Source organism: Mirounga leonina, unplaced genomic scaffold (assembly GCF_011800145.1).
Source record: "Mirounga leonina isolate KUSES-001 unplaced genomic scaffold, KU_Mleo_1.0 Mir_154, whole genome shotgun sequence".
Taxonomy (NCBI): Eukaryota; Metazoa; Chordata; class Mammalia; order Carnivora; family Phocidae; genus Mirounga; species Mirounga leonina.
This window is the reverse complement of record NW_023270389.1, coordinates 437,375-463,908: the sequence shown is the minus strand read 5'-3', so window position 1 is coordinate 463,908 and position 26,534 is coordinate 437,375. Positions and strand designations below refer to the sequence as shown.

Sequence of the window (26,534 nt, the reverse complement as noted above, 5' to 3'; positions counted from 1 at the left end):
GCCCCTAAGTTTTATTTATTTTAGAGAGAACGAGTGAGTGAGCATGAGCGGGAGGAGGGGCAGAGGGAGAGGGAGACAAGCAGACTCCCTGCCGGGCAGGAAGCCCAATGCAGGGCTCCATCCCAGGATCCCAACATCATGACTTGTGCTGAAAACAAGAGTCAGACGCTCTACCAACTGAGCCACTCAGGTGCCTCTGTTTTGGCTATTTTGAGTCCCTTGCATTTCCATATAAATTTTAGAATTACCTTGTCAATTTCTGGAAAAAAAAAACTAGCAGGGAAAATTTTGATAGAGATTAGATTGAATCTGTAGATCAATTTAGGGAGTATTACCATCTTAACAATATTGTCTTCTGATTTATAAACGTGGGATGTCTTTCCATTTATTTAGGGCCTCTTTAATTTTTTTCAACAGTGTTTTGTAGTTTAGAATATACAAGCACTCCTTTTGTTAGACTTATTCCTAAATATTTTCTATAGCAGATTTCCATGGGGGAAGGCTTCCAGTCTATAACCATTAAGTTTGATACTGGCTGTGGGTTTCTCTGTAAATGCCCTTTATAGGTTGACGAAGTTTCCTTTTTGTTTGTTGAATGTTTTTATCATGAAATAGTAGTGTATTTTGTTAAATATTCTTTCTGCATCTGTTGAGATGATTGTGCATTTTCCCCTTTATTCTGTTAATATGATGTGTTACATTGATTGATTTTCATATGTTGAACCAGCCTTGTATTCCTGGGATAAATCCCCCTTGGTCATGATGTATAAATCTTTTTATATATTCCTGGATTCCATTTGCTAGTATTTTGTTGAGGGTTTTTACATCTATATTCATAAGAGATTTTGTGGTTTTATTTTTTTGTGGTGCCTTTGGTTTGGTATCATAATAATACTGGCCTTTGAGAATGAGTTGGGAAGTATTGACTCCTCTTCTGCTTTTTGGAAGAGCTTAATGAAGGATTGGTATTCATTTTTTTTTTTTTAAAGATCTTATTTATTTATTTGACAGAGAGATACACAGCGAGAGAGGGAACACAATCAGGGGGAGTGGGAGAGGGAGAAGCAGGCCTCCCGCCGAGCAGGGAGCCCGATGCGGGGCTCGATCCCAGGACCCCGGGATCATGACCCGAGCCGAAGGCAGACGCTTAACGACTGAGCCACCCAGGCGCCCCAGGATTGGTATTCATTATTCTTTAAATGTTTGGTAGAATTCACCGATGAAGCCATCAGGGCCTAGGATTTTCTTTGTGGAATGTTTGTGTTGTTTCGTTAATTACTGATTCAATCTCTTTGCCTGTTATAGGTCTAGTCAGATTTTTTATTTCTTCTTGAGTCACTTTTGGTTGTTTGTATATGCAAAGAGTTTTTCCATTTCATCTAGGTTATCTAATTTGTAGGCTTAAACAATTGTTCACAGTAACCCTATATAACCCTTTTTATTTCTGTAAAGATAGTACTAATGACCCTCCTTTCATTCCCGATTTTTAGTAAATTGAGTCCTTTCTTTCTTAATCATTCCAGCTAAAGGCTTGTCAATATTGTTGGTCTTTTCAAAGAATCAGTTTTTGGTTTGGTTGATTTTTTTCTGTTGTTTTTCTATGTCATTTATTTTTGCTGTACTCATTATTATTTCCTTCCTTCTCTTTGGTTTGACTGTAGCTTCTTCATTTTTTCTAGTTTCTCAAAGTGGAAGTTTAGGTTATTGATTTGAGATTGTTCTTTTTTATTTTTTAATTTTTTAAAAAAGATTTTATTTATTTATTTGACAGAGAGACAGCGAGAGAGGGAACACAAGTAGGGAGAGAGGGAGAAGGAGAGGGAGAAGCAGGCTCCCCGCGGAGCAGGCTCCCTGACGTGGAACAGGGAGCCTGATGTGGGACTCGATCCCAGGACCCTGGGGTCATGACGTGAGCCAAAGGCAGATGCTTAATGACTGAGCCACCCAGGCGCCCTGATTGTTCTTTTTTAATATAGATATTTCCAGTTATATGTTTTCCACTAAGCATTGCTTGTGCTGAATCCCCTAAGTTTTGATATGTTGAGTTTTATTTTCATTTGTCTCAACATGTTTTCTAATTTACCTTTGATTTCTTCTTTGACCAGTTGCTTATTTAGGAATGTGTTGTTTAATTTCCACACATTTGTGAATATCCCAAATTTCCTCTGTTGTTAATTTCTAATTCCATTGTGATTAGAAAACATACTTTATGATTTAAATCCTTTTGAATTTATATATAAATATTATATGGACCTTATATAGATATATTTGTTTATAAAATGTATTCAGGCTTATTTTGTGGCTGTACATAGGGCCTGTCTTGGAGGATATTTCATGTGCACCTGAGAAGAGTATATTCTGGTATTGGGTGAGGTGTTCTATAGTTGTCTGTTAGGTCTATTTGGTTTATAGTGTTATTCAAGTCTGTTTCCTTACTGATCTTCTCTCTAGTTGTTCTATCCATTATTAAAAGTGGTATTGAAGTCTCTGACTGTTGTTGTTGAATTGTCTATTTCTCCCTTAAATTCTGTCAGTTTTGCTTCATGTATTTTGGGGCTCAGTTATTAGGTACATATGCATTTATAATTGTTATATCTTTTTTGATATATTGACCTTTTGCAACACCACAGTGCAGTTTTGACACTATCTGGAGTTTGCTCGAACTCCACAATTTTAAGGGTACAGTTCCCAAAAAAAACTGCCTTCACTTCAGATGCCAGCTACAGGTTCCGGGATCCACAGGCCACCCACATTTCTAACCACTGGCTATAAATTTGAGGATTCCTACAATCACTTTAGGTTCAGTAATTTGTTAGATGATTCACAGTGCAGATTTATTATAAAGGATACAAACTGGGACCAGTGAGATGAAGAGACACATAGGGAGAGGTCTGAGAGGGCCCCAAATCTGGAGCTTCTATGCCCTCTACCCATGGAATCAGGTTTGTGTGTAACACATCAGGTGGAAGACATTGATGTGTTCACCAACCAGGAAGCTCCACTGAGCTTTGGTGTCTAGAATTTGTATGGGGCAGGGCGCCTGGGTGGCTCAGTCGCTAAGCGTCTACCTTCGGCTCAGGTCATGATCTCAGGGTCCTGGGATGGAGCCCCACATCGGGCTCCCTGCTCGGCGGGAAGCATGCTTCTCCCTCTCCCACCCCCCCTGCTTGTGTTGTCTCTCTCTGTCAAATAAATAAAATCTTAAAAAAAAAAAAAGAAAAGAAAATATTTTTAAAAAAAGAATTTTTATGGGGCTTTATTACATAAATGTGATTGAATAAATCATTGACCACGTGGTTGAACTCACTCCAGCTCCCCTTCTCTCCCTGAAAGTTGGGTTGATATCACCTGGCTCAGCCCCATCCCTCTAGTCACATGGTTGGTATATCTGGCCTGACCAGTGCCCATCCTGAATCATCTCGGTATAAACTCAGGTGCCATCTATGAAGCAAGCCCACCATGAATAATGGATACATTCTTATTATTCTGGAAATTCCAAGGGTTTAGGGGTTAATTCTCAGAAACTGAGGACAAAGGCTAGACAATTTCTTTATTATACAACATCTTTTTATCATTCAAAATATCCTTCTTTGTATCTAGTGACCATTTTTGTGTTAGAGTCTATTTTTTTCTGATCCTAGTATAACCACTCTGGCTCTCCTCTGGTTACTGTTTGTAAGGCATATCTTTTTTTTTTTTTTTTTTTCATCTTTGTATTTTGACTCTTTGGTCTTTGAATCTAAAGTGTGTGTCTTGGGGCGCCTGGGTGGCTCAGTTGGTTAAGCGACTGCCATCGGCTCAGGTCATGATCCTGGAGTCCCGGGATCGAGTCCCGCATCGGGCTCCTTGCTCGGCAGGGAGTCTCCTTCGTCCTCTGACTCTATCCCCTCTCATATGTTCTGTCTCTCTCATTCTCTCTCTCTCAAATAAATAAATAAAATCTTAAAAAAAAAAAATAAAGTGTGTGTCTTGTCACAGCATAAAGTTGGATCATGGATTTACATTTAATGTAATTACTGATTAGGTTGGATTTACACCTGTCATTTTGCTATTTATCATACGCCTTTTTTGTTCCTCTTTTCCTTCACTTCCTTTTCTGTTAAGTATTTCTAGTGTAACATTTTAATTCTCTCATCCTTACTATTGTACTTTGAGTTATTAGTTATTACTCTAGGGAATACAATTAACATCTTAACATTTAACAATCTAGTTTGGAATAATACCAACTTAATTTCAGTAGTGTACAAAACCTTTGTTCCTATTAAACTCCATTTCTTCCCCTTCCTTTGTGCTGTTATTATCATAATCTTTATACATGCATGCCCATCAAACAAATTTATAATTAGTGCTTTATCCATTTGTCTTTAAAATCAGACAGGAGAAGAAAAGAATTACAAACAAAAGTACATTTATGCTGTCTTGCATATTTACCTATGTAGTTATCTTTACCAGGCACTTTATTCATTCCTTCATGGGGATTCCAGTTACTGTCTAGTGACCTTTTATTTCAGCCTGAAAGACCCCCTTTTCTTTCTTGTAGGGCAGGTTTACTAGCAACAAATCCTCTCTGGTTGTGTTAGATCTAGGAATGTCTTAATTTCTCCTTCCTTTTTTTAAAAGATTTTATTGATTTATTTGGGAGAGAGAGAGAGCACAGAGGGAGAGGGAGAGGGATAAGCAGACTCCCCACTGAGCAGAGAGCCTGATGCAGGGCTCGATCCCAGGACCTGAGATCATGACCTGAGCCGAAGGCAGACGCTCAACTGACTGAGCCACCCAGGTGCCCTCTCCTTCATTTTTGAAGGATTATTGTGCTCAATATAGAATTCTTCGTTGGCAGGCTTTTTCTTTCATCACGTCTTCCATGGTTTCTGATAAAAAATTAGGTGTTAATCTCATGTCCTTCTCTCTTTCTGCTTTTATGACTCTCTTTCTCTTTGACTTTGATTATGATGTGTCTAGATGCACGTCTCTTTGAATTTATCCTACCTGGAGTTCTTTGTGTTTCTTGGATGTTTAATGTTTTTCATCAATTTGGGAAGTTTCCAGTGATTATTTCTTCAAATATCCTTTCTTCCTCTTTTTTTTCTCTCTTTTCCTTGTAGGACTCTCATTTTGCATATATTGATAGACTCAGTGGTGTCCTATGGGTCTCTGATGCTATTCATTTTTCTTCATTCTTTTTTCTTTCTGTTCATCAGACTAGATAATCTCAGCTGACCTATTTTCAAGTTCTCTGATTCTTTCTTCTGCCTCTTCAGATCTCCTGTTTAGTTTCTCTAGTGAATTTTTCATTTCAATTATTATACTTTCCAACTTCAAAATTTATTTTTGGTTCTTTATTAATATTTTTTATATGCTAAGACATTATTTTCATGCTTTCCTTTAGTTATTTAAACATGGATTTCTTTAGTTCTTTGAACAAAATAGTTGATTAAAAGTCTTTGTCTAGGGCACCTGGGTGGCTCAGTTGGTTAAGTGACTGCCTTCGGTTCAGGTCATGATCCTGGAGTCCCTGGATCGAGTCCCGCATCGGGCTCCCTGCTCTGCAGGGAGTCTGCTTCTCCCTCCGACCCTCCCCCCTCTCATGTGCTCTCTCTCATTCTCTCTGTCTCAAATAAATAAATAAAATCTTTAAAAAAAAATAAAAGTCTTTGTCTAGTAAGTCCAGTGTCTGAGCATCTGCAGGGAGTATTTCCCTTTTTTTTTTTTTTTAAGATTTTATTTATTGAGAGAGCAGGAGAGAGAGAGTACCGAGGGAGAGGGAGAAGCAGCCTCCCTGCTGAGCAGGAAGCCTGATGCGGGGCTCAATCCCAGGACCCTGAGATCATGACCTGAGCTGAAGGCAGCTGCTTAACTGACTGAGCTACCCAAGCGCCCTGGGACAGTTTCTATTAACTGCTTTTTTTCCTGTGCATAGGTAATAGTTTATTGTTTCTTTTTTAAAAAAATATTTATTTATTTGAGAGAGAGAGCACAAGCAGGGGGAGGAGCAGAGGGAGAGGGAGAAAGAGGTTCCCTACTGAGCAGGAAGCCCAACATTGGGCTCAATCCCAGGACCCTGGCATCATGACCCAAGCAGAAGGCAGATGTTTAAATGACTGAGCCACCCAGGCGCCCCTACTTTCCTGTTTCTTTGCATTTCTAATAATGTTTTGTTGAAAACTTGACTTTTCTTTTTTTTTTTTCAGATTTTATTTATTTGATAGAGAGTACGTGCATGCTCACAATCAGGGAGAGCGGCAGACAGAGGGAAAGGGAGAAGCAGTCTCCCGTGGAGCAGGGATCCTGATGCGGGGCTCAATACCAGGACCCTGGGATGATGACCTGAGCTGAGGGCAGACGCTTAATGGACTGAGCCATCCAGGCACCCCAAAACTTGACATTTTAAATAGCATAATCTAGGGGTGCCTGGGTGGCTCAGTTGGTTAAGCGACTGCCTTCGGCTCAGGTCATGATCCTGGAGTCCCGGGATCGAGTCCCGCACTGGGCTCCCTGCTCAGCGAGGAGTCTGCTTCTCCCTCTGACCTTCCCCCTTCTCATGCTCTCTCTATCTCATTCTCTCTCTCAAATAAAAAAATAAAATCTTTAAAATAAATAAATAGCATAATCTGGCAATTCTGAAATCCTGTTCTTCCCCTCAGTAACTAGGTTTTGTGGTGGTTACTGTTTTTTGTTGTGGTGGTGGTACCTGTTCAGTTACCTTTCCTGAACTAGTTCTGTGATGTCTGTATTCTCTGTCCTCTGTGGCCACTAGAGTCTCTGCTTGGTTAGCTTTGTGATCAGCTAATTGTTGGATATCAATTTCCTCAATTCCAGGTATTTTTGAGGAGATTATATTAAATTTTTTTTTTTTAAGATTTTATTTGTTTTTTGACAGAGAGAGAGACAGCGAGAGAGGGAACACAAGCAGGGGGAGTGGGAGAGGGAGAAGCAGGCTTCCCACTGAGCAAGGAGCCCGATGTGGGGCTTGATCCCAGGACCCTGGGATCATGACCTGAGCTGAAGGCAGATGCTTAACGACTGAGCCACCCAGGTGCCCCGAGATTATATTAAATTTATATATAAATTCAGAACAACTGAAATTTTTATGCTTTTGAGTCATCCTAGTCATCCTGTCCAAGAACATGTGTATGTATGTACATATGTATATATAGAGAGAGAGATCAAATCTAGGTCAAAAATAAAAAACAAGTATAAAGGATATTTTGAGGAACATTTGGGGAAAATTGACTGTATATTAGATGATACTGAATTAATATTCTTATGTGTGATTATATTGTTTTTGTTACTTAGAATGTTCTCATTCATAGGAATGCATGCTAAAATATTTACGGGTAAAGTGCCATGATGCCTACATCATTTAGCAAAAAAAAAAAAAAAAAGACACATCAAATGGAGGGGGAAAGTAGAGGGAGAGAAAGATAAAGCAAATGGTGAATCCAGATGAGTTGTGTATACTCATACTATTCTTTCAACTGTAGATTTGAAAATTATCAAAGAGGGGCTCCTGGGTGGCTCAGTTGGTTGAGTGTCTGACTCTTGGTACAGCTCAGGTCATGATCTCAAGGTCATGAAATTGAGCACCATGTTGGGCTCTGTGCTCAGCAGGGAGTCTGCTTGAGATTCTCTCTCCCTCTACCTCTGCCCCTCCCCCCAAATAAAAAAATAAATCTTTAAAACAAAAAAAGAAAAGAAAATTGTCAAAGAAAAAAGAATGGGATAAACATGAGCCCTAGCTTCAAGGGTATCTCACTGCCTCCTAAGCTATTGTTTCTTTTTTTTTTTTTTAAGATTTTATTTATTTATTTGACACAGAGAGGCCTCAAGAGAGGGAACACAAGCAGGGAGGGTGGGAGAGGGAGAAGCAGACTCCCCGCTGAGCAGGGAGCCCCATGTGGGGCTTGATCCCAGGACCCTGGGATCCTGAGCCAAAGGCAGACGCTTAACGACTGAGCCACCCAGGTGCCCCAAAATTTTATTTATTTATTTGACAGAGCATGCACAAGCAGGGGGAGTGGGAGAGGGAGAAACAGACTCCCTGCTGAGCAGGGAGCCCGATGCAGGGCTCAATCCCAGGACTCCGAGATCGTGACCTGAGCTGAAGGCAGACGCTTAACTGACTGAGCCACCCAGGCGCCCCTTTATTTTTTTTTTTTTAATGCAGATTCCTGTATCAAGCCTGAGGGACACAGTTCTGGAACTGGCAGTGTTTGATCAACACAGGAGAAAGTTTGATAATTTCAGTTCACTAATGCTGGAATGGAAATCCTCAAATGAAACACTAGCTCATTTCGAAAATTATAATTCAGTGGAGATGGTAGCAAAGGATGATGGCAGTGGGCAGACTCGGCTACATGGTATTATGGTGACTTACAAATCCTTTTACATGTCTGCTAAGTGTTTCTGCACTAAGTATTTCCCTTGGGTGACAGTTTATTTCAGATTTTGTCATATCTCTCTTTGCATCTTTTTTTTTTTTTAATTTTTTATTTATTTGCGAGAGAGAGAATGAGAGACAGAGAGCATGAGAGGGAGGAGGGTCAGAGGGAGAAGCAGACTCCCCGCCGAGCAGGGATCCTGATGTGGGACTCGATCCCGGGACTCCAGGATCATGACCTGAGCCGAAGGCAGTCGCTTAACCAACTGAGCCACCCAGGCGCCCTCTCTTTGTATCTTTGATCATTGTATGTTTTAGCAAATGTAAATACAGATTTCTTGGTTGCAAAGCCAGGGTCTAGGATCCAACATTTCTCACAAGAACATATTTATTGAGTGACTGCTACATATAAGACCGTGTGCTAGGCACCTGAATATGGAATGGTACATGAGATAGTCATGGCCTCTGCCCTCATAGACTTTATATAAATACTTTCTAAAGATTTCATTTATTTATTTTAGAGGAGGGGAGGGGCAGAGGGAGATGAAGAGAGAGAATCTCAAGCAGATTCCCTGCTGAGTGTGGAGCCCAGTGCAGGGCTCAGTCTCATGACCCTGAGTTCAAGACCTGAGCCAAAGCCAAGAGTCAGATGACTGATCCACCTAGGTGCCCCTCTCATAGACTTTAAATATTATGATTGTGTTAGGTGTTTTAAAGGACACGTATGGGGTGCTTTAAGAGTTATAGCAGAGAGGGGCACCTGGGTGGCTCAGTCGTTAAGCATCTACCTTCGGCTCGGGTCACGATCCGAAGGGATCGTGGGAGTCCGATGCGGGGCTCGATCCCAGGACTGTGGGATCGTGACCCGAGCCGAAGGCAGACGCTCAACGACTGAGCCACCCAGGCACCCCCATAAATAAAATCTTAAAAAAAAAAAGAGGTATAGTAGAGAACCTGACCTAGTTTAGAACAGAGAAGGCTGCCCAAGAGAGTAACACATTTACGCTGAGACCTGAAGGGGCGGCAGAAAGGGAAACAGAGTGAGCAGAGTCAGGTGAACGGATCTTACAGGGGACCAGAGGCACCGGCAGGAGTTGTGAGACAGCAGCACGTGTCATCAGTCTTCAGTCCTCTCCTGTATCACATTTGCCGATTCACCGAAGCGGTCACCTGCCAAAACTGATTCAGGGTGGACAAGCACTGCTCAGGGGCATGGGTACCAGCAGGCATGGTTCACTGCAGGCCAGTAACATGGAAGCCTGCCACAGAGCCATCCCAGAGGTGAAGAAGAAAGAGGTACAGAGGGTAACTTTTAAGTTTCGGCATGAGCACTTAGAGGAGAAATAAGATTCAGCATTCTCCACACCCACAGGGAGCTCACCCCCAGGACAAGTCTAAGAGCTTAGCTAGAGAACCTGGAAGCATAATACTCATGTGTATGTAATACTATAATACTCTAATACCAACAATATGGTACACTTCGTGTAAAAACTGGCAGCAAGGAGGGGCACCTGGCTGGCTCAGACAGTGGAGCATGCGACTCTTGATCTCAGGGTTGTGGGTTCGAACCCCACAATATGTGTAGAGATTACTTAAAAATCTTAAAAAAAAAAATGGTAGTTAGGAAAGAGATGCTCCTTACTTGCTGTAACAGTCAACCACCAGATACCATCAGTGCTTCTTCTGTTTTCTCATTTCATCCCTTCCTCTAACTCCATCACTGTGTCCTCACCATATCTGTCCCATGTTACCACAGTAGCCTCCTGGCTGACCTCCCTCTGTCTGTGCTGCCCTCTAATCTGTCCTCCACACTACTGTCTAGATTACCTTTTTATAGGACAAATCTGGACCTCTTTTTCTTTTTTTTTTTTAAAGATTTTATTTTTTTAATTTTTTAATTTTTTTAAGATTTTATTTACTTGCGAGAGAGAGAATGAGAGACAGAGAGCATGAGAGGGAGGAGAGTCAGAGGGAGAAGCAGACTCCCCGCTGAGCAGGGATCCTGATGTGGGACTCGATCCCAGGACTCCAGGATCATGACCTGAGCCGAAGGCAGTCGCTTAACCAACTGAGCCACCCAGGCGCCCCAGATTTTATTTATTTATTTGACAGAGAGAGCACAAGCAAGGGGAGAGGCAGGCAGAGGAAGAGGGAGAAGCAGGCTCTCCACCAAGGAGGGAGCCCAATATGGGGCTCCATCCCGGGACCCTGGGATCATGACTTGAGCTGAAGGCAGACGCTTAACAACTGAGCCACCCAGGAGCCCCAAGATTTTATTTATTTGAGAGAGAGAGGGAAAGAGGGAGAGCACAGAGGGAGAAGCAGGCTCCCTGCCGAGCAGGGAGCCCGATGTGGGGCTCGACCCCAGGACCCTGGGACCATGACCCGAGCCGAAGGCAGACGCCTAACGACTGAGCTACCCAGGTGCCCCTTCACCTGCTATTATTACCCATGTATACCCTACATCTTTCTCACACTCCACAACTTTATTTATTAAAAAAAATTTTTTAAGGTTTTGTTGTTTTAAGTAATCTCTACACCCAGTGTGGGGCTTGAAAATGACCGCAAGGTCAAGAGTTGCATGCTCTTCTGGCCGAGCCAGCAGGGCACCCCCACTCAACAACTTTATAGCCTTAGCCATGACGAGGCTTCTCTTACCTCTTTCCTTTCATGTGCTTATGTTTCCTTTTCTTGCATTGTCACTGGGCTGAAGTTTTTCTCTCGCCATCTGTGAGTTCCCTGTAACCCTACATTACCAATCCAAGGAAGGTAGTCCTTTCCTGTGCTCTGTACCTGCTGCTCTAAGAGCACTCAGCATGCAGTGTGGTGCCAGTTGCTTAGCTCAGTCACCACACTGAAACTGCGGGCTTCTTGGAAGGCAAGGATTGTGTTTTCCTCTTCATCTCTGAACCCTAATTACCTGGCATAGGACCTGGCATATAGTAGCCCCTCAGTAAATCTTTGTTGATGGATGGATGGATGGATGGATGGATGGATGGATGGATGGAGCATCCTGAGTAACTGTGTCACAGATTGAGGCATGGTCATTCTACTGTGTTGAGGATAAAACAAGAATTTACTTAAGTGGCAGATTTATGTTAAAGTTTTAAAAAGAAAAAAAAAAGAATAGGTAAAACAGGGTCAGATTATAGAAAGTTTCAAACACTAGTTGAAGGAGTTTGAATTGCTCAGATGTGGAATACATTTACAGTGGATGAGATGAGGGGCGCCTGGGTGGCTCAGTCGGTTAAGCGTCTGCCTTCAGCTCAGGTCATAATCCCGGGGTCCTGGGATCGAGCCCCGCGTCAGGCTCCCTGCTCTGCAGGAAGCCTGCTTCTCCCTCTCCCCTGCTTGTGCTCTCTCTCTCTCTCAAATAAATAAAATCCTAAAAAAATAAGTAAATAAAGTGGACAAGATGTGACGTTCGCATTTAGGATAGTTTAGAACAGTGAAAGGCCCTGAAGGGCCGTATCTTTATTTCTCACTCCAATTTTTTTTTTTTAAGATTTTATTTATTGGGGCGCCTGGTGGCTCAGTTGGTTAAGCGTCTGCCTTTGGCTCAGGCCATGATCCCAGGGTGCTGGGATCGAGCCCCACATCGGGCTCCCTGCTCAGCCGGGAGTCTGCTTCTCCCTCTGCCTCTGCCCCTCCACCCTCACTCGTGCTCCTTCTGCTTTCTCTGCTCTGTCTCTCAAATAAAAAAAATAAATAAATAAATAAATAAAATTCAGCTAAAAGGATTGAAAACAGATATTCAAACAAATAGTTGTGTGTGAATATTCATAGCAGCATTATTCACAACAGCCAAAAGGTGAAAACAACCCAAATGTCCAACAAAAGATGAATGGATAAACTAAATATGTTATATCCATACTGTGGAGTAGTAGTCATTAAAAGGAACAAAATAGGGGCACCTGGGTGGCTCAGTCGTCAAGCGTCTGCCTTCGGCTCAGGTCGTGATCCCAGGGTCCTGGGATCGAGCCCCGCATTGGGCTCCCTGCTCCGCGGGAGGCCTGCTTCTCCCTCTCCCGCTCCCCCTGCTTGTGTTCTCTCTCTCGCTGTGTCTCTCTCCCTGTCAAATAAATAAATAAAATCTTTAAAAATAATAATAGCAGGTGAAGGGGCACCTGGGTGGCTCAGTCGTTAAGTGTCTGCCTTTGGCTCAGGTCATGATCCCAGGGTCCTGCATTTGAGTCCCACATCGGGCTCCCTGCTCAGCGGGGAGCCTGCTTCTCCCTCTCCCTCTGCCTGCCGCTCCCCCTGCTTGTGCTCTCTCTCTGACAAACAAATAAAGAAAATGTTTTTTAAAAAGATTTTATTTGAGAGAGAGAAAGAGCACGTGAGCGAGTACAAGCAGGGGGCAGGGAGGGACAGAGGAAGAGGGAGAAGCAGACTCCTTGTTGAGCAAGGAGCCCAATGTGGGGCTCGATCCCAGGACCCTGGGATTATGACCTGAGCTGAAGGCAGATGCTTAACTGACTGAGCCACCCAGGTACCCCCTCACTCCAATTTTTAAATCAAACAAAAATTTCCCCATACACTGTTGTCAGTCTGTGTTTGGACCCACAGACCATTAGAACTGGAAAGAATTTTAGATTTTGCCTGGCCCAATCCCTCATTTAATAAAGAAACTGAGAAATAAAGTTGTTGCCCAGTCACATAGGAATATAATAGCAATCAACACAAAAACTCAAGTTTTCTGTTTCTTGTGTATTTCCCCACAAAGTACTTTTTTCTTCCTACAACAGAACATCATTTGGAAAAAATTAGGGCAGAATTTGGTTTTCTGGAGACACTTTTGTATTCTCCACTTATCGTTTCTCACGTCTCCAGGTCATCAGGTCCTTAAAGTACATCAGTTAAAAGGGACTGTACTCATTGGAGTCAATTTTGTGGGCTACTCAGAGAAGAAAAGTCCAGAGGTAAGAAATAGAAATCACTGAAATTTAAGGCTCTTCATTTATAACTTTAAAAAAAACAAAAATCACTTATAACTAATGTAAATCTGAGAACTGTGCACCTCTCTGATTCTGTTATCTTTGGCATGTGAAAGAACACTGGAATCTTCTCTCAGCTGAGGAGTTAAAAGTTGATACTTATCTTTATGGTTTTTCTCCATTTCTAGAAACTTTCCAACTTGCCCAGATCTGCAGCTGTGGAGCTGCTTCTGGTGGACGATGTAACTGTACTGCCCGAGAATGCCACCATCTATAACCACCCCGATGTGAAGGTGAAAGTTGGAGGGGTCTAGTTAAATGGGGTCCGACTGGAGGGGAGGAGTATGAGGTTATTGAGATTAATAGTATGGCAATAAAAAAAGCTCACTTATGTGTTGAAAAGCACTGATAAGCATATGTAACATATGTGTAATAATTAGGTGCAATATCCTTTGTAGTAATACTGTAATAATCATAGTTTGTCTTTGGTCCATTGACCTTAATCTTTTAATCCCATACTCTTCCTTAAGTAGGTAGTAGTTGTTTTCTCTGAATTATTTAAAAACCAAAGAGAATGGAGCGTTCTGTGTCTGATCTTTCCATAGGAGATATTTAGCCTTGTGGAAGGATCTGGTTATTTTCTGGTCAACAGCAGTGAGCAGGACATTGTCACCGTCACTTACATGGAAGCAGAAAGCTCTGTCCAGGTGAGGTTTAGAGATAGTCCGAAGTTGATAGTCTCAGGTCAAAGTTCATCCTTATGAGAATGATTAGAAAAATTCCATTGTATGTCTCAGACTTGTTATAAAAGTAACATCTGCCTCATTTTTTAACCTTCATAGATTCTCCAACCCAAAACAAGCTTTTTTTTTTTTTTTCCTTCAACTCGCTGGGCAATTTTTGTTTCTGATTGAACTGAGACAGTGTAGAAGACATCTAATTGTAAGCTTTCCATGAAAAGAAGGTTCATTTCTATAAATTTCAAAGCACAGAACTGTGTGGATAATTTTTTTTTAAAAAGATTATTTATTTGACAGAGAGAGACACAGAGAGGGAACACAAGGTGGGGGAGTGAGAGAGGGAGAAGCAGGCTTCCCGCTGAGCAGGGAGCCTGATGTGGGGCTCGATCCCAGGACCCTGGGACCATGACCTGAGCCGAAGGCAGATGCTTAATGACTGAGCCACCCAGGTGCCCCAGTGTGGATAATTAGTTGTACTGTTGACTTCATAACTTGAGTATATGGTGTTTTTAGCCAGGATATGACAACTCAATATATTAAGCTATCTTTGTAATCAGTATGCCAAGGGATTTGCTTTTAGTTGACTTTTAGTAATAAAAATAATACCTTCTATTAACATATGTGTATATTTTCTTTCCTTCTAAGAGCTCAAAGGTCATAATGTTTAAGAGGGGGGAGATTGCAGCACTGTGCACAGGGTGTGAAAGTACCTACTACTCGGGGCAGGATCTGCAGCATGTGACAGAAAACCAGGTTGTTCTCGTGCTTCCTCCCCCACTGGTGATTTCAGCATAAATGGACTGGGCTTTCTTCATGAAATCCCTTCCTTATTCATAATTAAGAAGCTGGATATGTATGTTGGATTCTGCTTGAATTCAGTCAACTTAAACCTTGCTCTTTATCAGTTAATATTTGTTAAGGGTGCGTATTGTGCTGTGCCTGAAACATGTAATGTGACCTCTCAGTTCCCATCAGAAAGGAAGTAAGTTGTTGTATTTTGTGCTTTGAATGAAAATAGTTGCTTTGATTATGTTTGGAGCATGTGTGCTTCCTTATCCAGCTGCCGTAGTCTTCCTTCTAGTTAGTTCCAGTACACCCTGGATTTTTCACCTTGGAGGTCTACGATCTGTGCTTGGCTTTCCTGGGTCCAGCAGTGGCCTACCTCAGGGTGTCAGACATGCAGGAGCTGGAACTTGATCTGATTGATAAGGTGAGAGACGTTTGCAGTTCTGCATCAGAGAAGCAGGCCTCATGCTTGCCCTGTAGCCTCACTTTATACAGTCTGTGTGGCTCCTGTGCTTGCAGCTGCAGGACCTTCAGTGATGTTAATGGAAATACCTGTCCTTAAAGGACAACATTCCAACATTATAAGATGAATAGGGTATTGAAGAGCAGGTAAATTAGCACTGGTAGAGTAGGTTTTTCCATAAAAGGCTGACCAGGAGCATTCAGCACAGTTTGTCACCCTCGAAGAGTTAGTTAGACTGTACTTGGTGAATGAGACACTTCTACTAAAATTACCTTTCTTTTTTAACTACTAGGTTGAAATAGGTAAAACTGTGTTAGTAACTGTGAGGGTTCTTGGCTCTTCCAAACGCCCATTCCGAAATAAATACTTCAGAAACATGGAGCTTAAACTGCAGTTGGCTTCTGCCATCGTCACCCTGACGTGAGTACCACCTCAACATTCCTTCTCCCCAGGCCGAACATCAAGAGTCAGTGTCCCTGCGTTACTTCGGATTTTCTTCTTTGGGCCCATAGTCTCCCGCCATATTCGGCTCTCTACAAAGTACCCCTTCCACGTCCTCAGAACGGTTGTTTAGGGACAAACTCACGTGTCTTGTGAGTATTTCCATTTTATGAAACTTCTCCTTGGATAGTATCCTCTAGGGTGCTTCAGGATGGAGGACCTTCAAAAATCTATCTAGAAGCAGAGGTGCTGGTATTCCCTCTGCAAAAGGAGAATACAGAAATTCCAAGGTGCTTTAGTATTTGCAGTTTTGCCAGTCTTATGTTTATGTTGCCCTTAATCCTCTGGGGCCTTAGAACAAGTATTTCGCCTTCAGGAGCTTCCTGCCATTGCCATGAACTTTGTCTTGACTGTGGAAATTTATTTTCTGGCAATTCCCTTTAACTAGAGTTAAAATGAACAGAAAATGTTATGCATCTTAGAAAGAAGCATAACGGGCTACTCTTAAAATCAAATCTTTTTTTTTTTTAAACGATTTTATGTATTTATCTTGGGAGGGACTTTAGGGGAGGGAAAGGGCCTAGGAGACTCCGTGCAGAGCCTGGCAAGGGGCTCCATCCCATGGCTCCAAGGCCAGGACCCGAGCCAAAACCAAGAGTTGGACGCTCAACTGACTGAGCCACACAGGTGCCCCCAAATCAACTCTTTCTTACCTAAAAACACCTATGTCTTTGCAGGCTAATGGAGGAACAGGATGAATACTCTGAAAATTATATCCTTCGAGCTGTCTCTGTTGGGCAAACCACACTTGTGGCTATTGCCAGGGACAAGATGGGGAGGAAATTCACATCGGCTCCTCGCCAGATTGAGGTAAGGAAATTATCTCATCCAAAATTAGTACTTCTTCTTATTTAGCTTTATTCATCTTTTTCTGTTTATTTTGCATAAGTTAAAAATTATTTGACTAAGTAAAATGATAGTTGTCTAACTCTTGAAACAATACATAATTTGTTTTAGGTTTTTGTTTTTCTGTATAAAAGTAATACATTTCTTGTAGAAAATTTGGAAAGCAAAAGAAATAATAAAGATGCAGAATGAAAATCACCTATAATTCCACTACTTAGAGGCAACCGTTCGTTATTAATAATCCTTCATTTCTTCCCCATGCTTATTTTAACATAGATGAATCATACTGCTTTTTTCATCCTAATCCTATATCAATAGTATTTTTTATGTCATTAAAAGTTCATTGTTGGCCCTGTGTTGGCAGTTGTTGAAGCTGGGTAATAGGTACCGAGAGTTCATTATACTGCTCTCTCTACTTTTATATATGTTTGAAAAAAAGTAAAAAAGAAAGATAATTATAAACATAACTTTAATGACCACTTTTATTCCAATGAGTGGACATATAAGTTTTAAGCATTCTCATTTATAAGTTTTTGCTATTATAAATAAAATTTATATTTATAAATAAAGTAAAATCCATGTCTGTGTGTAGGATTTTTTCCTTAGAATAAGCTGCATGATCATTTGTTATGAAATTGGTTCTAGTCCATCCCTGTTTTCTGTTTGGTCTTCTCCTTCAAGGTGTTTCCTCCATTCAGACTTGTTCCAGAGAAAATGACACTGATTCCAACTAACATGATGCAGGTGATCTCAAAGTCAGGAAATACAATTTACCCTTTCTCCTCACCCTGCTCTGTCCCACCCCAACACACACGCACCCCCTTCTTCCTGTTGGCCTCCTCTTGTCTACTCCCAGCCAAGTACAGCAGGATCTGATAAAAAAGAAAATTAGTCCTTTCCTGTCCCCTAATGAACAGGGTATAACCTACCTCTGGGAACCCCATAGATCATATGTGGCACTTGCGTTTCTTCTGCATTTGAGTTGATGTGGGATATGTCTGTTGGGAAGTGGGGGAGGCTAAGAGGTCAAATTGCTTGAATGAAATGTTGGGAAAAGAGATGTGATTTCTCCCCATGTTCCTTCATTTACTGGCATGTTTAAATTCCAGGTCATGTCTGAAGGTGGCCCCCAGCCCCAATCTATCATTCACTTCTCTATCAGTAACCAGACTGTGGCTGTTGTGAATAGGAGGGGGCAGGTTACAGGGAAGGTAGTTGGCACAGCTGTGGTCCATGGCACCATCCAGACAGTAAATGAAGATACTGGCAAAGTCATTGTGTTTTCTCAGGTATTGGTTCTTTGCTCTGCTCTGCTTCCACTTTTCCATCTGGGAACCATATTGGGGCATGTGGGGTGGTGAGGAGGAGGGTGTCAGCAGCTCAGAAAAACCCTTTGAGTCCCTTACCTGGCTGGCATTCTCTTAACCAAGCATGGGAAATATGTAATCTTTAGGGAAAAACCCCACAGAGTATTTGGCATTGTTACAAGACATACTCCCTATCCTTAAGGAATTGTTCAGGGAACAAAAACAAACACATCTATGGCATATTTTTTTTTGTTGAATGCCCCAAACAACAACAAACTAGTTATCGTAAGCATCCTCTGTCCACTGCACAGACACTCCCTCTTAGCCTAAGCTTGCTTCTACCTGTTGAGCAGGATGAAGTGCACATTGAAGTGGTTCAGCTAAGGGCTGTTAGGATCCTTGCAGCTGCTACTCGACTCATCACAGCAACTGAGGTCAGTACGGTGGCTCTGTCTCGGTGTACTCGGGTAATGCCAGCTGGGCAGGACATCCAGCACAGCACTCCTTCTTCTTTTCAGATGCCAGTTTACGTCATGGGAGTGACCAGTACCCAGACCCCTTTCTCCTTCAGCAATGCCAACCCTGGGCTCACATTCCACTGGTCCATGAGCAAAAGGGATGTATTGGATCTAGTACCCAGGCATTCAGAGGTAGAAATGTGTCTGTTTATTATATCATCTCAGAGACATTGATAGTAATTTACCTTATTTCATCAAGTTTGAGACTGACTTTACTTTCTAAACTACACAGTGTTACTACTTATCTCCTCCCCTTGTTCTGTGTACTCTGGAAACCTACAAATCATATGAAGAATTCAATTTGAGTACTCAGATAATGCTATGTAATTTTTAATATACTTTGCTGGAAGGAGCTCTCAAAAACAGTGTTTCCCTTAATATTGACTTGTGAGCATTTGACTATGTTCCACGAGTAGTAGTAACACGTTATGAATACAAACTATATATATAGGCACACTTAAGTGTACTGGGCTTTGCTTCATTGTGCTTCACAGATATTGCATGTTTTTACAAATGGAAGCTTTGTGGCAACCACAAGGCTGTTGGTGCTGTTTTTCTGACAGCATTTGCTCACTCTGTTCTCTGTGTCACAGTTTGGTAATTCTCAAAATATTTCAAACTTTTCCACTATTATTTTATTTGTTATGGTGACCTGTGATTGATCAGTGAGTATGATTCACTGAAAGCTCAGATGACGGTTAGCATTTTTTAGCAATAAAGTATTTTTTTTTTTTTTAAAGATTTTATTTATTTATTTGAGAGAGAGAGAGAATGAGAGACAGAGAGCATGAGAGGGAGGAGGGTCAGAGGGAGAAGCAGACTCCCTGCCGAGCAGGGAGCCCGATGCGGGACTCGATCCTGGGACTCCAGGATCATGACCTGAGCCGAAGGCAGTCGCTTAACCAACTGAGCCACCCAGGCGCCCGCAATAAAGTATTTTTAATTAAGATATGTACATTGTTTTAGACATAATGCTATTTATTGCAGACCTAATAGACTAATAGTATAGTGTAAACGTAAATTTTATGTGCACTGGAAAACCAGGAAATTCATTTGACTCGCTTTATTGCAACATTTGCTTTACTGTGGTGGTCTGGCGCTGAACCTGCGGTAGCTCTGAGGTGAGCTTATGCTCTGTGATAAGTGAAAATAGTTCTGATGTCGTAATGCACACAGCATTAAGCCTTATTCAGAAACCTGAAAAAGAATTAGAGAGAGGAGGGAGGGAGGCAGGGGATGCTACAGGCTAACTTTACCTTGTTTACAATATTGTTACTGGATGGTCAGTTTGAGAGAACCCACCCAGGGTGGTCTGGGGACAGTGGCAGCCGCCTAGATCCTTAGGAAGAAGGAACCTGCAGCCAAGTTACCCAGTAGGTCACGACTCAGTGCCCACAAGAATAAAGAGTTAGAGGTAGATCTTGGGAGAGAACAAAGAGGTTACAGGAGCTAGAATTAATTAGGTATTTCTGGAGCCAGCTAAAAAGAAAAGAGAAGTCTGAAAAAAGTTACAAAATCTATTTGTAATCCTTCTAAAAATATCCTAGATCTGTAGTCTAGGGAAACTCTGGTGTTTGGGTCTTCTATCTGTTGTGGACTTCCCTGAGCCTGCTTATACTCAGAATTGAGGAGAGGTGGAACTGTACTTAGTTTGGCAGAGTTCTGCACAGGAATTCAGCTCTCTTTCTTGACTAGCAAACAGAGATTGTATGAAATGAGGGGCTGGCATAGGCCTTTAGCATCTGTTCTACTTCTCCCTTCCTCCAATTTTATCTAAAGCCCAACTCTTGTCTCTAGGAAAAGTGATTGAGAGCCATACACAGAGTTTCTCTTCCTGCCTCAGATCCTGCAGGGTGAGCTGAGCTGGCCCCACATGGAGGTCTCCTGCATGTGGTGTCAACACTCAGAGATTCACTTGGATTAAACATATTGTTAAACCACTTGTTCTTTAGCATAAGACTTCCTTCCAGACAATTGATTGAGATCTGCATAAAGGAAATGGGAATTTTTCTGTAGGGGAGGAGGGAAAGGTGATTTTGGAACTTGGGACTCTGGAGTCAAGAGAGCTGGAAGAAAGGTCTTGAAGGCTCTGGACAGCAAAAAGGCAGGAGAAAGAGGGCATGAAATGAGTGCCCCAAAGGTAGGCAGGTGTCTACTCCAACATGTGTCTTAACGTTGGCCCTGCCTTCCCGATGGCCTTATCCAGTCTGGGCCAGAGTGGTGGGGAAGCAGTAAGGAGATGGTCCACTAGGGTGAGCATAGTCCTGAAATAGCTCTCCTTTCTTGTCCTCTTCCTTCCTTGCTACCACTCTGAACTCTAGGGGTAGATTGTCTCACTTCTCCCAACTCAAGTTCTACTCTCTGAAGCCATTTTAGAAACCCCTTTCTTCATTTTCATTCTCCTGTGAATGGATTGACTTCAAGATAACATGAGACTGTCAGAGAGGCTTGCCAGAATTAGTTGAGTGCTATACACAGAGCTTACCTGAGGGGTGACTGTGTTGCTGGGAATATGAAAAGAAACAACTATGAAAATAACCCCTGGTACTCTAGTTATTTTATACAGATCTATCTAGCATACATTTCTTTATCGTAACAACACAGAGGGAAGGGCACAGTGACTATTAATGAGTATTTCTTAATCCATTCCTGACTGTCTTCCAGGTTTTCCTACAGCTCCCAGTAGAAAATAACTTTGCCATGGTTGTCCACACAAAAGCAGCCGGTCGCACCACTATCAAAGTCATTGTCCGCTGTATGAACAGTTCCTCTGGGCAGCTTGAGGGGAATTTGCTGGAACTGTCTGATGAAGTTCAGATCCTGGTAAGGTCCCAAACCTAAATCTTGTTTTTACGTATCAAGGAGAAGAAGGTTATATTCTTTTATCATCCATGGGGAGCTGTGTCTGGATAGAGGTAGAGAAATTGCTAGAGGGAGCCCTAGGATAGGCTCATAGCTTCTAGGTCTTGGTCATTCTTGCTAATTGCATCTATGTAAGTATTGATACTAGAAACCGTAAGAACATGCACTCCCCTCAACTCCCCACACAATAAACACAGGATATGAAACCATAATAACGAAAGAGGGGTTCATTTCTTAGCTGCTCTGCCTAACATAGATACTATGATACCATCCACTGAGGAGATCTAACCCTAACTTCCAGTAAGGTGTAAGAGCCTGAATGGTTGGTTTCTACAGGTGTTCTGAGACTGAAAGCTAACTGGCCCTGTTGTTTTTAGTGTTCAAAAGAAAAATGATCATTTGTGGGGGGCAAATAAGTTTCTCTACCTCTGAATTTAGGACTAATTTTTTTTTCTTTTTCTATCTTTTTCCTTTATTTTGGTTTTGTTTCTCTGATTCAGTGAGGGGTAGAGGAAAGAGCTTTTTACTAGGACTAGCTAATTTATTATTATAAGTTTTTGTTCTCAAATCTCTTTTCAGGTTACCAGAGCTAAAATTAGAAATTTCAAAATTATTTTATACCTAATATCTAAGTGATACAGAGGATGTGGTTGGTCAGTGTAGCTTTGTCAGAAGCAGGGCTAATATTAGATTTGTATTCTATAGAATACCAAGGTGCGTTTTAAGTGTCTGGCTCATTTGGAAAAGAGTGTCGTGGACCCTCAGGCTAAGCTGAAGTGAGGTGGACGTTGATTTGTAGTTGATATGCGAGCAAAGGTCATCGTTTTGTCTTTTCCAGAAATGAGGAAGACATTATTTTCTCACTTTAGGTGTTTGAGAAACTCCAACTGTTCTTTCCAGAGTGCCAGCCTGAGCAAATTCTGATGCCCATGAATTCCCAGCTCAGACTCCACACCAACAGGTGAGGAGAGTGGGGAAGGACAGGCCAGGTTCCAACCTTACCCTTAGGAATATGGAAAGAACCCTTGCCTTCTAGGTGATTTTTTTTAACCCACAAATAAGTTTTTTTTAGCTGAAGTGAAATTCATGTTACATAAAATTAACCATTTAAAAAATTTTTTTAAAGATTTTATTTTTTTATTTGACAGAGACAGCGAGAGAGAGAGAGAGAGAGCACAAACAGGGGGAGTGGGAGAGGGAGAAGCACGCTTCCCACTGAGCAGGGAGTCCGATGCGGGGCTCGATCCCAGGACCCTGGGACCATGACCTGAGCCGAAGGCTTAAGTGAGCCACCCAGGTGCCCCCAAATTAACCATTTTAAAGCGGACAATTTAGTGCATCACAGTATTGTGCACCCGTCACCTCTGTCTAGTTCCATCTTCATCACCATCAAAGGAGACCGTACCCATCAGCAGTCACTCCCTGTTCTTCCCTCCTCTCAGCCTCTGGCAACCACTGATCATCTCTCTCTGTGAATTTATTTATTTTTTTTAATTTTTTATTTTTTTTTAAGATTTTATTTATTTATTTGACAGAGAGAGACAGTGAGAGAGGGAACACAAGCAGGCAGAGTAGGAGAGGGAGAAGCAGGCTCCCCACTGAGCAGAGAGCCCGATGCGGGGCTCGATCCCAGGACCCTGGGATCATGACCTGAGCCGAAGGCAGACGCTTAACGACCGAGCCACCCAGGCGCCCCTCTGTCTGTGAATTTAAGTCTTCTGTGTATTTCATTTATTACATGGAATCGTACAACATGTGACCTTTTGTGTTGGCTTCTTTCAGTTCACATGTTTCCTAGGTTCCTTCCTATTATAGCATGTATTAATATTTCATTCCTTTTATTTTTTTTTAAGATTTTACCTATTTATTTGAGAGAGAGAGAGCGAGAGAGCAAGCATGAGTAGGGGGAGGGGCAGAGGGAGAGGGAGAAGCAGACTCCCCGCTAAGCGTGGAGTCTGACGCGGGGCTCGATCCCAGACCCTGAGATCATGACCTGAGCCACCCAGGTGCTCCTATTTTGTTCCTTTTTTTTTTTTTTTAAAAAGATCTTATTTATTTGACAGAGAGAGACACAGCGAGAGAGGGAACACAAGCAGGGGGAGTGGGAGAGGGAGAAGCAGGCTTCTCGTGGAGCAGGGAGCCCGGTGCGGGGCTCGATCCCAGGACCCCGGGATCACGACCTGAGCCGAAGGCAGATGCTTAACGACTGAGCCACCCAGGCGCCCCTGTTTTGTTCCTTTTAATGACTACTACTCCACAGTATGGATATAACATATTTAGTTTATCCATTCATCTTTTGTTGGACATTTGGGTTATTTTCACCTTTTGGCTGTTGTGAATAATGCTGCTATGAATATTCACACACAACTATTTGTTTGAATATCTGTTTTCAATCCTTTTAGCTGAATATTTTGTTTATTTTTTTTTTTTAAGATTTTATTTATTTATTTGAGAGACAGAGCAGAGAAAGCAGAAGGAGTACGAGTGAGGGTGGAGGGGCAGAGGCAGAGGGAGAAGCAGACTCCCGGCTGAGCAGGGAGCCCGATGTGGGGCTCGATCCCAGGACCCTGGGATCATGACCTGAGCCAAAGGCAGACCCTTAACCAACTGAGCCACCCAGGCGCCCCCAAGCTGAATGATTTTTTAATGATAAATATGTGATGGGATGTGATTTTTAAAGAGATAGGCATAATCCAAAGGCAGACTTTTACTTGAGGAACAAATAAGCACACAACATGGAGAATGGCAAGTAGTTTCCTGAGTAAGTCTCTAACAGTAATCCTGGCAATATCCTCTCTTTCTGGTCAGAGCCCCCAAGAGATGCCACTTGTTCCATTTGTTCCCTAGGGAAGGGGCCGCCTTTGTGAGTTCCCGTGTTCTCAAGTGTTTCCCTAATTCATCTGTCATCGAGGAGGATGGCGAAGGGCTCCTGAAAGCTGGTTCCATTGCAGGTACTGCTGTGTTGGAAGTCACTTCTATAGAACCTTTTGGAGTCAACCAAACAACCATAACTGGAGTTCAGGTGAGTTCAGGAACTTACTCAAAAAAATAAAAGGAATACCATGGCCTGAAGAGGCAGATTTCCTGGTTTAAGAACTAGGAACTTCCCTGGAGGTCAGAACGAACTGTAAGATAAGAGGACAATCTTGACATGGGTATAAGCCATCAAAAGTGGCCTTTAGAAGCCTTGTTATAAGAGGGATTAGCCTTAAATTGGTACACTTCTGAGTAGTGTTGGCAAAAGGGTGTGGGAGAGGGTAGAACTATTGCTATCAAAATTAGGCTTTGTTATTAGAATTAAAAAATTTAGTCTAACATGGGGCGCCTGGGTGGCACATTCAATTAAGCATCCAACTCTTGGTTTCAGCTCAGGTCATGATCTCAGGGTTGTGAGATCGAGCCCTGTGTCCAGCTCCACGCTGGGCATGGAGTCTGCTTGAGATTCTCTCTCTCCATGGGGCACCTGAGTGGCTCAGTCAGTTGAGTGTCTGCCTTTGGCTCAGGTCATGGTCCCAGGGTCTTGGGATTGAGTCCTGCATTGGGCTCCCTGCTCAGCGGAGGGCCTGCTTCTCCCTCTCCCTCTCCCTCTGCCCCTCCTCTGTTCATCTACGCGCACGCTCTCTCAAGTAAATAAATAAAATCTTAAAAAGAAAGCTCCAACTTCTCTCCACATTCTCTTAGTTTTAATAATTCAGGAGCCATTTACTGTACTGTCATATTTCTTACTCAGCTCTGATTTAAGTCATCTCAGGTCAGGACTCCAGAATCTATGGCAGCTCCTCTCCAATGGCCCTTCTCCTGCCCACAGGTGGCGCCAGTGACATATGTGCGGATGAGCAGCCAACCCAAGCTGTATGCAGCCCACGGGAGGACTCTGCCCGCCTTTCCTGTGGGCATGTCTCTCACCTTCATTGTCCAGTTTTATAACAGCATTGGAGAGAAATTCCACACACACAACACCCAGCTTCATCTGGCTCTGAACAGGTGTGGAATCAAAGGAATGATGTCTATATTGTGGTAGAAATTGTGCAGATAGGCTAGGGTTATCCAGTAAATGCCTCTCAATGTTCTCTACTCGGAATCTGATCTTTACTTTTTTTCATTAGGATGGGAAACACCAGAATGGTGCTAGTTGTTTAATGAAGAAGAATTTCAGAGTGTCTTCAATCTGTCAAGCCCTAGTTCACAGAAAGCCCCCATAGGGAGCTGGTAGGAGTATTATTATCAAAAAGCTGTACTGGGGTGCCTGGTTGGCTTAGGCGGTTAAGCATCCAACTCTTGATCTCAGCTCAGGTCTTGATCTCAGGGTTGTGAGTTCAAGCCACGCTGGGCGTGGAGCCTACTTAAAAAAAAAAAAAAAGCTGTACTGGAAAACAAATTTTTAATTAAAAAAAGTGGGGGGGGGGGCGCCTGGGTGGCTCAGTTGGTTAAGCGACTGCCTTCGGCTCAGGTCATGATCCTGGAGTCCCGGGATCGAGTCCCGCATCGGGCTCCCTGCTCGGCAGGGAGTCTGCTTCTCCCTCTGACCCTCCTCCCTCTCATGCTCTCTGTCTCAAATAAATAAATAAAATCTTTAAAAAAAAAAAAAAGTGGGGGGGTCTTACTGGGTACTCTGTATATAAAGGTAATAGACCTGACCCTTGGCCACTTGTTGCTTGCCCTCCACCATAGAATTCCTTCTGAACCTTCGAGCTGTTGAATAGAAAATGCTGTGATCAGCTCTGCTCCCAGAACTATGTCCTAACAGTGAACTTTCAGAGATGACCTGCTACTTTCTTATCTCCTTTCAGAGATGACCTGCTACTTATTGGGCCAGGGAATAGGAACTATACTTACGTGGCCCAGGCAGTGAATACAGGAGTGACGCTTTTGGGAATCTGGGACCAGAGGCACCCAGGTGTGGCAGATTACGTCCCTGTTGCTGTGGAGCATGCCATTGAGCCAGACACCCAGCTCACCTTTGTTGGAGATGTCATCTGCTTCAGGACTCACCTCCTCAACCACAATGGTTTGGATACCTTCCCTTTCTTAACCTCACAGCTGACAGGATGAGAAAGCAACTCATCCCTTAGATAATTTTTTCGAAACGATTTAAAATCTGAAGGCTGGGGCGCCTGGGTGGCTCAGTTGGTTAAGCGACTGCCTTCGGCTCAGGTCATGATCCCAGGGTCCCACATCAGGCTCCCTGCTCACC

The 26,534-nt window shown here is 42.6% G+C and overlaps 1 protein-coding gene across 1 annotated transcript in view; it reads left to right on the top strand.

Annotated features, from left to right (window-relative positions):
• The window catches only part of NUP210L (nucleoporin 210 like), an 84,426-nt gene that overhangs the window by 40,953 nt on the left and 16,939 nt on the right, over positions 1–26,534 (top strand). The window contains exons 17-32 of the mRNA XM_035009649.1: positions 8,168–8,360; positions 13,214–13,302; positions 13,506–13,610; positions 13,923–14,024; positions 15,139–15,267; positions 15,599–15,726; positions 16,485–16,617; positions 17,335–17,397; positions 17,763–17,942; positions 18,314–18,394; positions 18,479–18,610; positions 21,143–21,301; positions 22,210–22,301; positions 24,188–24,362; positions 25,149–25,324; positions 26,131–26,348. Of these exons, the coding sequence (XP_034865540.1) occupies positions 8,168–8,360; positions 13,214–13,302; positions 13,506–13,610; positions 13,923–14,024; positions 15,139–15,267; positions 15,599–15,726; positions 16,485–16,617; positions 17,335–17,397; positions 17,763–17,942; positions 18,314–18,394; positions 18,479–18,610; positions 21,143–21,301; positions 22,210–22,301; positions 24,188–24,362; positions 25,149–25,324; positions 26,131–26,348 (2,155 nt within the window). The remainder of the gene's footprint in view (positions 1–8,167; positions 8,361–13,213; positions 13,303–13,505; positions 13,611–13,922; positions 14,025–15,138; positions 15,268–15,598; positions 15,727–16,484; positions 16,618–17,334; positions 17,398–17,762; positions 17,943–18,313; positions 18,395–18,478; positions 18,611–21,142; positions 21,302–22,209; positions 22,302–24,187; positions 24,363–25,148; positions 25,325–26,130; positions 26,349–26,534) is intronic.